This window comes from Papio anubis, chromosome 5 (assembly GCF_008728515.1).
Source record: "Papio anubis isolate 15944 chromosome 5, Panubis1.0, whole genome shotgun sequence".
Lineage (NCBI taxonomy): Eukaryota > Metazoa > Chordata > Mammalia > Primates > Cercopithecidae > Papio > Papio anubis.
In genome coordinates this window covers 150,213,472-150,228,019 of record NC_044980.1, presented here as the reverse complement: position 1 = coordinate 150,228,019, position 14,548 = coordinate 150,213,472, and the positions used below count along the sequence as shown (strand labels likewise).

At 45.4% G+C, this 14,548-nt stretch overlaps 1 protein-coding gene and 1 pseudogene across 4 annotated transcripts in view; one reads left to right on the top strand and one right to left on the bottom strand.

Annotated features, from left to right (window-relative positions):
- Positions 1–6,380: 6,380 nt before the first annotated feature.
- Positions 6,381–6,481, bottom strand: LOC116275106 (annotated as a pseudogene).
- Positions 6,482–10,117: 3,636 nt separating this feature from the next.
- Positions 10,118–14,548, top strand: part of ADAM19 (ADAM metallopeptidase domain 19) — a 98,929-nt gene continuing 94,498 nt past the window's right edge. For all 4 annotated transcript variants that reach the window (XM_021939909.2, XM_021939910.2, XM_003900439.3 and 1 more), the window contains exon 1: positions 10,118–10,336. In XM_021939909.2, coding sequence (XP_021795601.2) covers positions 10,243–10,336 — 94 coding nt within the window. In that variant the 5' untranslated portion in view covers positions 10,118–10,242. The remainder of the gene's footprint in view (positions 10,337–14,548) is intronic.

Genomic DNA, 14,548 nt, shown 5'->3' with positions numbered 1-14,548 from the left:
AGTCCCAGCTACCCCAGAGGCTGAGGCAGGAGAATCACTTGAACCTGGGAGGCAGAGGCTGCAGTGAGCCGAGATAGAGCTCCTGCACATTACCAATGTTTAACTGTTTCTGACCTACAAAGTCAACACTTCCTGATAGTTTAACCTAAGATCTCTTCATGGGACTGTTATGGGCATAAAATGAGATGATGTAGGCACTGTGCTTGGAACCAATCAGGGTGCTCCATATATGATAGTTGTTATTATGCACCATGTTGGGGACAGTACCCAATGTTGACAAATCAAAGGACACGAGTCATATGTCAAGAAACTTGATCCTCCTCTGTAATCAGTCACTTAATTTACTTGGCAGTTCCTACCAGCTCCTTTCTTTTATGCCCCTCCCCTTACCATAATTGTTATAATGGAAACCCTATCTCAGACTCTCTGTAGATTTTAGCAGATGCTGGGAACATAATAGGTATTCAGTGAATGCTTGCTGAATGAATGATTTCAAGAGCTTTGTGAGTTATCCAGGGTTTAGGGAGATTTGCTTCTTCTGGGAATTATTTAAAAAAACAGAAATAAAGACTAAAGTCTTTACTATATCGATAAAACATGAGTAAAGACTCTCTTTAGGCTTTAATTCCTTTCATCAAAATGGATATAATCATCCTACCTGGCTACATCATGGAGTATTTGAAGAGCAAGATAATTGTTAAGAAACTACACATCCATTACAATGGCTAAAATCAAAAGAACTTGCAATACCAAGTGCTGACAAGGAAGCAGAGCAACCAGAACTTTCACACCTTGCTTGTGGGAAGGCAAAGTTGTACAACCACCTTGGAAAATATTTTTTGCAGTTCCTTGTAAAGTTAAACATATACTTAACCACAATACCCAGTGGAATTGCTTTCACCCTACGGAAACGAAAGATTGTGTTCAAATAAAACCTGAATATATATATATAGTGACTTTATTCATGACCAACCAAAACTGAAACACCCAAATATCCTTCACGGGTGACCGAATAAACTGACAATGACACATCTATACAATGGAGTACTACTGAATGATAAAAAGGCAGGAAATATTGATAATGCAGTGACCTGGATGAATCTTAAATGCACTATGCTAAGTGAAAGAAACCATATCCAGAGTCTATATCCTGTGTGCTTCTATTTATATGACATCTGGAAAAGGCAACTTGAGAAGGACATAAAATAGACCAGTGATTTCAGGAGTGAGGGGAGTGGCTGAATGCAAAGAGATAGGAGGAAAGTTTTTGGCGTGGTCTTGATCTGCAAGTGGTTATTCCACGGTGTGTGCTTGTCAAAACTCATGGAACCATAGATTTAAAAAACAGAGAATGTTAATGTATATAAATTATATCTAAGTAAACAGAACTTTAAAGAGCAAGTTGCTGAGAAAATGGTTCACAAAGCAAAGTTATCAGAGGTCCAACATTATTCCCATAACAGGGACACAACAAAGATGATTCTTTAATGAGGGGCTTGGAAGTTTGAGCGGAGCCAGGATGAGATAATTATTATTAATTGTTTAACTTCTAATTTGTTTAATTAAACATTGATTGTGCCTCCCAAATGCTGGAGGGCTGAGTGAAGAACAAGGTCCAGCTCCTATTCACAAGGGGCTCACAATCTAGGGCGAGGGGATAGGAAAAAGACAATAATAGTATAACATGACCATTATCATTGATAATAATTAGACAACAAGTATAAAATTAGACTCTTCACACATTATACAACAAAAAGCACAAGCTAGGCATTATAAATAACAGCCCACCTCTCAGTGCTTATTAGCAGTAGAAGGAGGGTAATACTGACTAGCATTCATTGACTGCCTGCTGTGTGATAGATGCTATTCTAAATACCCATTTAAGCCTCACAAAAACTGTCATTATCATTGTCCTTTATAGATGAGACAACAGCATCACAGAAAAATTTAGTGGCCCAAGTTCACACAGCTAAGAAGGGACAGAAAAGGGATTTAATCCCTGGCAGGATGGCCACTTCCTAACCATAATATTAATAGTATACTCTAGCTAGAGATGACCAGTGACCTGTGTCACTTCAACTCCCACATTCTGGAACTGGTTGCTGTAACTTCGGCTCAGTTTTCCCATCGTCAGAGAAGGTCAGCCGTATATACATACAGAGGTCAAGTTTGCAAAACTCTGTTTAAGATACCTTTTGTGTTCCTTTCTGTATTTAACATTTACCCACCCTCCCATGACTAAAGTAATATAGTTATGTGCCATATAATGACATTTCAGTCAATGAGGGACCAGATGCCTGATCCCATAAGACTGAAATATTCCTGTCCCCTAGTGGCATCATAGCCCATCGTAGCACACTGCGTTGTACTTTCTATGTTTAGATGCACAAGTACTTACAATTGTGTTACAGTTGCCTACAGTATTCAGTACAGTAGGATGCTATACAGGTTTGTCACCCAGGAGCAATAGGCTACACCATATAGCCTGGTTGTATGATAGGCTATGCCATCTAGGTTTGTGTAAGTGCACTCTATGATGTTCCCATGACAAAATCGCCTAATGATGTGTCTCAGAATGTATCCCTGTCATTAAGCAATGCCTGACTGTACTTCATTATTGTAGAAAATGAAAGAGAGAGAAAGAACACACAGGAAAACAAAACCGAACCAAAAAACCCTGTCATCCATAGTTTTACCATGCAGAGGTTACTACTGTTAACATTATGACACGCTTCCTTCAAGTCTTTTTAGAAATGTCTTTTATTTACATAGCTGAGATCATACTTAAATGTAATTTTGGACCCTGCTTTTTTTCACCTACCATCAGAGCAGAAACTCCCATCATTTTAAGTGGCTGCATAATAATCCATCTTATGGATATTCTATAATTTATGAACTGTTCTTTCACAGTTGAATATTTAGGTTGTTTCCAATATTTTCACTATTATAAATAACACCATTATGAGCATTCTAGTCCATAAATCTGTGTGTGCATTGCAGATTATTTTTTTAGGATAGTTTCCCAGAAATGTAATTACTAGGTTAAATGTCATGAATATTTCAAAGATTATGTAGCGACTTAATACTCTTTATAAATAACATATACGTTCTTTACAAATACATGGGAAGGCTTCTACAAGGTCAAAGTTGTATATATACCCGTTCCTGTGGATAAGTGGGGAGGAGGAGTAGGATGAGACTACACTGGGAACTCTGTGATTCCTTGGTTGTGCATGAACCACTGGACTTTTTGTCTTGTGAGCTACCTCCCAATTTTCAGGCCTACATACTGATTAAATATTGATCAGCCGAGTGCCAGCAAAGGGAAGGGAACTTCGAGTATGGAGTTTGTATGTCTTTTGCAAGGAGACCTGTCTACAGAGTCAGTTAGGCATGGCACTTCAGCATTTTCCACTTGTCACGGAACTTTCACTCCCATCATCGCAATTGCTCGTCACAGCTCCTGGGTGACATGCACTGGGGGCAGCCATTCCTGTTCCCAAGTTATTCAGCAGAAACTCAGTCCCAGAAAGGAGAAGTGACTCACCCAAGGTCACAGAACTGGTTGGAGAGAAAACTGGGACTAGAATTGTAGTCTCATGGCTCTAGGGCTATAGCCATAATTATAGACTACATTTGTCTCTCCCAGCCCCCAAATTCATAAGTTGGAATCCTAACCCCCAATGTGACTGGATTTGGAGATAGGGCTTCTAAGGAGGTAATGAAGGTTAAATGAGGTCATGAGGGTGGGGCCCTACTCCGATAGGACTGATGTCCTTATCATAAGAGGAAGAGAGGCTGGGCGCCTGTAATCCCAGCACTTTGGGAGGCTGAGGTGGGTGAATGACTTGAGGTCAGGAGTTCGAGACCAACCTGGCCAACATGGTGAAATCCCATCTCTACTAAAAGTACAAAAAATTAGCTGGGCGTGGTGGTACACACCTGTAATCCCAGCTACTTGGGAGGCTGAGACAGGAGAATTGTTTAACCCGGGAGGTGGAGGTTGCAGTGAGCTGAGATTGTGCCACTGTACTCCAGCCTGGGTGACAGAGCAAGACTTCATCTCAAAAATAAATTAAAATAAAATAAAATAAAATAAAATAAAATAAAATAATAAGAGGAAGAGACCCATCCCCTCCACTCACTCTCTGTCTCACTGAGAGAAGAGGCCATGTGAGGGCACAGTGAGGAGGTGACCATTCTACAGGCCAGGAACAGAGGCCTTGCCAGAAAGCAAGCCTGATGGGAGCTTGAGCTTGGACTCCTAGCCCCCAGAACTGTGAGAAAATAAATTTCTGGCCGGGTGTGGTCACTCTTGCCCATAATCCCAGCACTTTGGGAGGCTGAGGAGGGAGGATTGCTTGAGCCCAGGAGTTTGAGACCAGCCTCGTCTACATGGCAAAATCCCATCTCAACAAAAATATACAAAAATTAGCCAGGTGTGGTGGTGTGCACCTATAGTCCTAGCTACTCAGGAAGCAGAAGGATCGCTTGAGCCTGGGAGGTAGAGGTTGTAGTGAGCTAAGATTGCACCACTGCACTCCAGCCTGGGCAACAGAGAGAGACTCTGTCTCAAAAAAAAAAAAAAAAAATCTGTTATTTAAGCCACCAGTTTGTGGTATTTTGTTTTGGCAGCCTTAACAGACTAATACAGGTTTTGATACTGAGAAGTCAGCTATGCTATAACAAAATACCTAAAAATGCGGAAGTTAGTTTGCAACCGAGTAATGGGTAAAGGCTGGATGAGCTTTGAGGTGCATGCTAGAAAAAGCCAAGATTGCTTTGAAGGACTATTGATAGAAGTGTAGATGTAGCACACATATGTTTATTGTGGCACTATTCACAATAGCAAAGACTTGGAACCAACCCAAATGTCCATCAGTGACAGACTGGATTAAGAAAATGTGGCACATTTACACCATGGAATACTATGCAGCCATAAAAAAGGATGAGCTCGTGTCCTTTGTAGGGATATGGATGCAGCTGGAAACCATCATTCTCAGCAAACTATCGCAAGAACAGAAAACCAAATACCGCATGCTCTCACTCATAGGTGGGAATTGAACAGTGAGATCTCTTGGACACAGGAAGGGGAACATCACACACCAGGGCCTATTGTGGAGAGGGGGTAGGGGGGAGGGATAGCATTAGGAGATATACCTAATGTAAATGACAAGTTAATGGGTGCAGCACACCAACATGGCACATGTATACATATGTAACAAGCCTGCACATTGTGCACATGCACCCTAGAACTTAAAGTATAAAAAAAAAAAAAAAAAAAAAAAGAAGTGTAGATGTTAAAGGTGATTCTGACCAGGGCTCAGGGAGACAGGAGGAGACCTGTAGAGAAAGCTTCTCTCATCTTGGAGAATGCATATATCATCAGGAACAGAATATTAGTAGAAACATGAATATTAAGAGCTATTCTGGTGAGGTCTATGATGGAAATGAGGAACATGTTATTGGAAACTGGAGGAAAGGTGATTCTTGTGTAGGGGCTAAGAGAAAACTTCCCCTTTGCCCTCTGAAGTTTCAGCAAAAAATCAACTCACAAAAGGCAGATTAACTGGAGACAATGCATACACATTTATTAGCATGCATGGGAGAGAATCACAGAGTGACTGTCCAATATCCCATTGGGGTACGGATGTTTATACACCCTACTTCTTAGGGGAAAGGGAGATAGGGAAGTGTGGATGATTTTAGGGGGATAGTACATGATTTTTAGGGGAATTCGGTGGGCTTGAAGAACATACAATGGCCTAGGACAGAGTCTTTTGGCCCACAGACCTGACAATGGTTTGTGACAAAAGTCTGTTCAGGTGTGTTGACAGACTCCAGTCTTCCTGCGATATGAATGCAGCTAATGAAAACACAGGGAAGGCACCCGAGACAGTTGTTGTCTTCTTTGGCAGGTCCAGACTTTAGGCAGATAAGGGAATTTCAGAGAACAACTTCATCCTGTGCTTTGGGAGAGACAAAGGATTGAGAGACAGGAGAGTGTGGGGAAAGGTCAAAGAGACGTGAAGCCTTTTTTAGTTTAATGTGTCAAAGTGCCATATCTTGGGATATTGGTTTGTGAACCCCAGTACTACTTATAACATGGCAAAGGGTTCAGCTGAATTGCTGTGATATTATGATATATATGTATATTGGTTTTCATCTATGTTTCCTGTCTCATAACTCCCATAGCCCTTGTTATAGTCTTTTGTTGTGATATTGGGGCACTTTAGGTCTCAGAAACAGGTGCCAGGAAACAGAATCTGACCTTCTTCTGCCCTTCCTTCACCTGCCTACAGCAGGACTATAATCTAATTGTGGGTCATAGACTCTCACTGCAGAGAGGAGCCTGCCCTATACTCTTTATTTTTTACTTTTAAAATATAGAATGCATCATGAATTTTCATGTTATCCTTGCACAGGAGCCAGACTAATCTCTATATCTTTCCAATTTAATAGACGTAGTGCTGAAGCAAGCTGCCCTATACTCTTGAGGAAGGAATGTTGCACAGAGAGGTCAAGAAGAATCTGAAGACACAGGCCTTGCTGGGTTTACGTAAACAAGTGCTTCCCTGAGTTCTGTGAGCTGCTCCAGTAAATTAATTAAACCCAAAGAGGTGTCCTGGGAACCCCAATTGGAAGTCAGTCGGTCAGAAGTTCTGGAAGCCCAGACTTGTGACTGGTGTCTGAAGGGGGCCCAATCTTGGAAACTGAGCCCTCAACCTGTGGGATCTGATGCGATCTGTAGGTGGGTAGTGTCTGAATTGATTGCTGCTTGGTGTGTGGGGAAAGCCCCCACATCTTTGATCACAGAAGTCTTCTCTGTTGATTGTTGTTGTGTTGAGTGAGAGAAAAGGAAAAAGCACTTTGAGTTTGTGTTTTCTCCACCACCAACTGTGTTCTAGTGTTTTGTGGAAAGTAGAAATTGCAAGTGATGAACTTAAACATTTAGCTGCAGAGATTTCCAAAGTGTTGAAGATGAGGCCTGGCTTCTCCTTGGTACTTACGTAAAATGTGAGTGGACGGAGATAAATGGAAGGAATTGCTAAGCAAAAAGGAAACAAAACTTGAAGATTTGGAAAATTATCGGCCTATTCATCTTGCAAAACATGAAAAAGGATTTTCTGGAGAGAACGCTAAGGGTGTGGATGGACAATAACCCATGGAGCTAATCAGTCATCTCATTAGAAGCTAGAAATAGAGATGGGTTTTACCAGCAAAGACATTGCCAGTTTAGACCAAAAGGAGTAAAGACAGGATGAAACAAAGGAAGGCTTTTAGAATTTTGTTCTATAGGACAGGATAATACAGCTTGCTTCATTCTTTAAGAAAAATGATTCACAGATCATCAGGGTTGCCACTCCCACCACAGCGGGCTGTTGGGGAGGCAGGGAGTGAAAGGGTGGAGTCTCCTTCTCTTAAGCAGGCCAGGCTGCCCCTGCCCAGTGCCTTGGGGTAGGGGACTGTGGCAAAGAGCTATGATGCTGGCCACTGCCTAGTGCTGTGGGGGTGACACTGCTGACCCAGTGGGCCTACAGGGCAGAACATCCAGCCAAAGAGGATTGTTGAAGAACTTTAAGATCTGATGGAATTTGCCTTGCTAGATTTTGCACTTTTGGGGACCTGTCACCTTGTTCTTTTCAGCATCTCTCTTTTGGAATCAGCACGTCTATCCTATGCCTGTCCCACCATGTTGTATTTGGAAGCTGAGAGGAATTTTGCCTCAGGATGAATCAAACTTCAAGTCTCACCCATATCTAATACAGATGAAATTTAGACACTTCAGACTTAGAATTAATGCTGGAATGAGTGAAGATGTTTGGGCTGCTGGGATGGGGTGAATGTATTCTGCATGTGAGAAGTGTAAAAGGAAAATAAATCTTAGGACCCCCAAATCACTAAGCCAAGGGAAAAGTTAAGCTGGGAACAACGTCAGGCAAACCTGCCTCCCATTTTATTCTTTTCTGTTTTTTTTTTTTGAAATGGGGTCTCACTCTGTTGCCCAGGCTGGAGTGCAGTGGCATGATCTTGGCTCACTGCAACCTCTACTTCCCCGAGGTTTAAGCAATCTCCTGCCTCAGCCTCCTGAGTAGCTGGTATTACAGGTGTGCCACCATGCCCCGCTAATTTTTTTTGTATTTTTAGTAGAGACAGGGTTTTGCCACATTGGTCAGACTGGTCTCTAATTCTTGACCTCAGGTGATCTGTCCGCCTTGGCCTCCCAAAGTGCTGGGATTAGAGGCATAAGCCACAGCGCCAGGACACCATTTTATTCTTAAATAAGATAGCTACAAAGATAAACAGCTCTATAGCTTCCTCACAATTTTCACACAAGGAAATTCCTTGTGGACAAAGGACAGACAGAACTTAAAGTCATGCCTCTGAGACTCGCGGGAAACAAATGCATATCTGATTGCTTCTTCTGCCCTATTGTTTATGTAAAAATGCAGATTCACTGAGCTAGACTAAATTGTGTATTCAGCGGAAGGTTGATCAAGGACTCAAAAGAACGTAACCTCTTCTGTTTCTTATCTACTTATAACCTGGAAGCACCACCCCTTCTGTAGCTTGGAGTTTTCTCACCTTACCGGACCCGGAAGCAATGTACATCCTACACATATTGATTGATGTCTCATGTCTCCCCAAAATATATAAAAGGAAGCTGTACCCCGACCGCCCTGGGCACGTGTTGGGACCTCCTGAGGCTGTGTCACGAGCACGTTCTTAATCCTGGCAAAATTAACCTTCTAAATTGACTGAGACCTATCTCACATATTTTGGGTTCACAGAAGGATACGAATTTGACGGCAGCTGGAGGAGACTAACAGAGTCCCAAACGACATTAATGGCCAGAACCACATCTTTTATTTCCCTCATGGATGCCCATGAGTAGGGTTTGATAGACCTGCCTATCCATCATCTTCAGGAGTGCCTCGCCCTCTCTGACACACAGCACTTCTCTAGTCAACCTGGGTTTGACTAAAGAGGCTCAGAAAAAGGACGAGGTTTGAGACTGGGTTTCTAGAACGAGGCTTTGCTAAAACTTGCTAAGGGATCTTAGGCAAGTCTCATTATCAGTTTCCCCACCTGGAAAATAAGGTGTGTTGCATCAGGCTCTGGAGTTAGACGGATGTGGGTTTGAATCCAGGAGCTGGCATTAGCTGTGTAACCTTGGACAAGTGGTTTAGCCTCTCAGGTTTGATTTCCTCATTTCTAAAACAGGGATAGTACTAGTACCCACCCCATGGGATTATTGGGCTAATGAAAAGAGATAATGTATGCAGAGTCCCTGGATAAGTTATTTTCTTCGATTAAATAAGTGAATATGTGTAAAGTGCTGAAGATGGTGTTTGACACTTAGCGTTTTATCAGTCTTAGCTATCATGATTTTCTTATTCTAGTACATAGAAAGTCCTCAATAAGTAACAGTAATTATTATTATTTTTGGTTTCATCTCCCTGCGTTTCCCTCCAAAACCCTAACTATCCCCAATTCTGGTTTTCTCCCCCAATGCAGCCCAAGAGTTTTCACGTCCCAGTGCGATTGTCTGGGCTGTTTCCTCCGCCTGATGTTCCATTGCTCCTCCCGATCTCAGATGTCTTCTCCTCTGGGATTCCTCTGGTCTTCACCACTCCCTCCTCCCAGGCAGAAGGAATGGCTCCTGGATTTGCGTCCTGCTAAAAAAAAAAAAAAAAAGTCCATAGAGCGCTTAGTTCTTTGTGCCTGGTGGTTGGGTTAACTCTTTCTGAGCCTGCCTACGAGAGTGGCGGCCTCTGGGGCACGGCGCTGGGTGAGTCTCCTCTGAGTGTCACCCAAGGCGTCTGGCACCGTGCGGGACAGTAAACGGACCGCTGTGCGGAGAGGGGTCCAGTTTAACTCCCAGAAGCTCGAGTCCCCGACCCTCTACGGGCCGAGTCCACCACGAATCCCTCCTCCTTGGGGGCTCGGATTCTCCCTTCCCCGCGGTCTCCTTCACCTGAGCCTGCCCTGCTCCCCCGAGTCTCGCCAGCTCCTCCCCGGCCGCTCCCTCCAGCCCCCTCCGGGCGGGAGCCTCCCCTCCTCCATCCCCTGGCGGAGCCCCGCGGGGCTGGGGGCGGAGCGTCTCGGCTGAGGGCTGGGAGCCGGGTGGGGAGGCGCGGGGCGAGCCGGGGGGTTCCAGACGCGCCTCCACCGCCGCCGGGCCGGAGGCAGGCATGGCTGAGGGCGTGTGATCGCGGAGCGCTGAGGGCCGCCGCCACCATGCCAGGGGGCGCAGGCGCCGCCCGGCTCTGCTTGCTGGCGCTCGCCCTGCAGCTCCTCCGGCCGCGGGCGGCGCGGGAGCCTGGATGGACAAGTAAGTGGCCAGGCGCTGGGGGATGGAGGCTGGGTGGCCCGGAGATCTGGGTGGCCCGGAGACCTGGGAGTCGCCCTGCGGGTCCGGAGCGCTGGGACCGCGACCCCTGCGCCTCCCGCAACTCTGCGGGGCCTGCGCCCCCGCCGCCTCCAGCCTGGGAGCCCGGGCTTTGTTCCCACGTTGTGCGCCCTGGGAGGTGGCGGAGGTTGGGGAAACCTGGCACAGCCAGAAAACAGCGGGTCCGTTCAGGGGCTTGCCTTCCCCTATCGCCTTCTCCTTCCTCTGTTTTTCTGCTTTTGGCTTCTCTTTCCGCCGTTCTCGCGGCTTATCCTCCTCCGTTTTCTCACGGTCCCTCGTGTCCGCTCCGCCTCTCTCTCTGTCTTTCTCTCTACCGCCCGCTGCACTCGCCAGCGCCGAGCATCCCGAGCGCCCTGCCCATGTGGCCTGGGAGCGGCTTCCTGGGACCAGGCTCGGTGCCTGCCACACTGGTGGGGTAGGACATAAAATGCCCGCGGGAGACTGTGGTGGCTTTGGCTGGGGGATGGCTCGCTGGGTATCTCCAGCCGTACACTTCGGATCCCTGAGCAGGCAGGAGCCCTACCGAAGGCCAAGTCAAACGCACCCATTTCACAGATGGGGAAACCGAGGCCCACGAAAGGGAAAGGACTTGCCCATGGCCATGCTACGGGTTGAGGTCCGCGGTGGCACTGTAAACCAGGGCTCTCTTTCCACGCCAACCCGACGGCCGCCTTCTTTGGTCCTCAGTTTCCCCTTCTGTGAAGCGAAGGGGTCGGACTGGATGTTTCCAGCTTAGATGCCGGGTGATGTCCGTGTTTCTCACGACTAGTTTCCCAGACACCAACCCCCTCCCCGGCCCCATCCCTCGGGGGCTCTACGCAGATTTCGCGGAAGGAATGGTCCCGGGGGGCTGTGCCCGCGTTCAGTCATTATGACCGGAGAAGGCTTAGCCCTGGCTCCACCGCTGCAGACGGGCTGGGCTGACTCCAGACTGCTGCCTGGGGGACCAAGAGTCAGCGTTTTCAAATAAAGCGAGCACCGGCGGGGCGGGGTGGGCTGGCTGGACCCCCGAGACGCCTCAAACCCAGAGGCTGAGAGCTCTTCCGACAGTTCGGAACTTCCAGGGGCCGAGGTCGGGCGGTCCTCCCAAAGAACTCAAAGGAACCGCCCTTTGAGCTATTGTACCGAAGGGGAAACTGAGGCACAGGAGGTTCGAGGGTAGCACCAGGCCTGTGTCAGTGCTTAGTTCAGGAGAAAAGCATGAAGAAAGACAAGGGAAGCAAGTTACTGCTCCTAGCACAGGCGCCTTCTCTGAGTTCTGAGTCCTTGGAGACCACTTGCTGTAGAATATCTGGGAAATAATGAAAAGTGTAAAAGAAATAAAATGATCTGCAACCCCCAAATCCACAGTTGCTACTGATATTTTTTTCCCCTCCCCATTCTTTGTGTGTTCCTATGGATATATATTGATAAAATTGGAACCATACCATAAGTACAGTTTGGTGTCTTGCATTTTTCACTTCACACCATGAGCATTTTCCACATCATTAAATTCTCTGGAAAACATGATTTTAATGACTCTATACAAAGTTTTCAAAAGTTAAAAACACGACTCATACAAATGCGGCCAAGATTTATTCAACTCATTAATGAGGTAGCAAACAGGACAGTAAAGCTGATTCAGGGAGCATTAGAAAGGGGTGATACAAGCATTGGAGAAAGAATGTTGAAATCCTGTGACCCAGGACAGATGCAGAAATGGTGGATGCCCCATGAAGCAAAACCATAATTCTTGGTTTCCTTTCTTTTTTAATTTCCCTCTTTCGTTCCTTCTTTTCTTTTCTTTTCTTTTCTTTTCTTTTCTTTTCTTTTCTTTTCTTTTCTTTATCTCTATCTGTTGCCCAGGCTGGCGTGCAGTGGTGGGATCTGGGCTCTCTGCAATCTCTGCCTCTTGGGTTCAAGCGATTCTCCTGCCTCAGCCTCAGCCTCCTGAGTAGCTGGGCTTACAGGCATGTGCCACCACACCCGGCTATTTTTTGTGTTTTTAGTAGAGATGAGGTTTCACCACATTGGCCAGGCTAGTCTGGAATTCCTGACCTGAGGTGATCCACCCGCCTAGGCCTCCTAAAGTGCTAGGATTACAGGCGTGAGCCATTGTGCCTGGCCAGGTTATCTTTCTACTATGCTGAAATCACTTACATCTCTGTCAGACAGAAATCTATAGATATATATAGATTATATAACTTCACAGAGTATAGCCTTTAATCAATGGTAAATAAAAAGTCAATGGTACATTCCCCTAGATGATGCAATGATCCATGGATGGGTCTGTTAAACAATGCTCCGATATGACATTGAGAAGACATCTTGCTTGCTCTTTGCCTTATTTCCAAGTTTTGGAGACCTTTTCTTAACATGTACTGTGTTCCTCTTTTGTAGATTGCTTTCACTATTTTTTTTACAATCATAGATACCATTTAATTCAATTAAATGTTCCATTAAATATTATAGAATTCCTTTTCGTTTAAAATAATCTAGGCCTATCAGAGCCACCAGGGCAAGGGCGATGCTTGTCTTTTTTTTTTTTTTTTTTTCTCTGAGATGGAGTCTCTCTCTGTCGCTCAGTCTGGAGTGCAATGGAGCAATCCTGGCCTCCCAGATTCAAGGGATTCTCGTGCCTCAGCCTCCTGAGTAGCTGGGATTACAGGCATGCACCACCACACCCAGCTAATTTTCATATTTTTAGTAGACACAGGGTTTCACCTTGTTGGCCAGGCTAGTCTCAAACTCCTGACCTCAGGTGATCCACCCACCTCGGACCTCCAAAGTGCTGAGATTACAGGTGTGAGCCACCATTCCTGCCATTCCTGCTGTATGCTTATCTTGTTCCTCCATGAATATTAAGCACCTCTTCATAGCATGGTACTTGGCACATAGTTAAGTACTCAGAAAATATTTGATAAATATATGAATGCATTGTTTCTAATATTTGCCTGTCTGATGAATTGGCATTGGTCCAATGAGATTATTTTTAAAATTCATATTGACTGCAAGTGCATTATATTGGTATTCTGAAGGGAATGTTAATAATTACTCACAATCACCACTCTAACAGAACAACTATGGCTGTCTTTTTATCACTCATATTCTGTATGATTGATGTAGTTAATTTAGACAGAATAGATTTTGGAGTCCTCAGCCTCATTCCCAGGAGCACTACGGAGACCAGTCTGTTTAGGTATTGGGAAATTACCATTTTATTAAGATGGTCTGCAGCCAGTATTTGAGTTCTGCAGCGCCCTGAACAAATCTCTCCTGTAGTTTACATTCTCTTTCTTGCAAAACAGGACTCCTACTTCCTACTTCCCAGGGTTGCCCTAAGCATGAAGGAGAACTGGTTTGAGAGAGAGATTTGGGAAGTAGAAAGTGGAATACAAATGCAAACTTGCCATTAGGAAGCTCCAATTAATGTAACGATGCTCTGCCAAGTAGGAGGTTGACATTGGATATTGACTCTCCACAATAAAGCTGTGAGATGGGTAGGTAGGATCATTGTCTTCAATTTACAGGCAAGAAAACTGGCCGGGCGCGGTGGCTCAAGCCTGTAATCCCAGCACTTTGGGAGGCCGAGACGGGCGGATCACGAGGTCGGGAGATCGAGACCATCCTGGCTAACATGGTGAAACCCCGTCTCTACTAAAAAATACAAAAAACTAGCCGGGCGACGTGGCGGGCGCCTGTAGTCCCAGCTACTCGGGAGGCTGAGGCAGGAGAATGGCGTAAACCCGGGAGGCGGAGCTTGCAGTGAGCTGAGATCCGGCCACTGCACTCCAGCCTGGGCGACAGAGCAAGACTCCGTCTCAAAAAAAAAAAAAAAAAAAAAAAAAAAAGAAAACTAAAGCTCCACGGGAGCAATATTCATGGGCTTGACCTCCAGAATATGCCCAGAATCCCACCGCTTCATTCCTCTCCACTGATGTCATTCTAATCTGAGCCACCATCATCTCTCACCAGGGCTCCAGCATATCTCTAGCCTGGCCTTCCTGCTTCTGCTCTCACTCTCGCCGCTCTCCCTCACCCCACCCCCATTCTCCACCATGCAGGCAGAGTGATCTTTTTTAAACTTAACACAGATCATATTGCTCTGTATTTAAAACACCCAGTGCCTTCCAAGTCTATTTATAAGAAAATCCA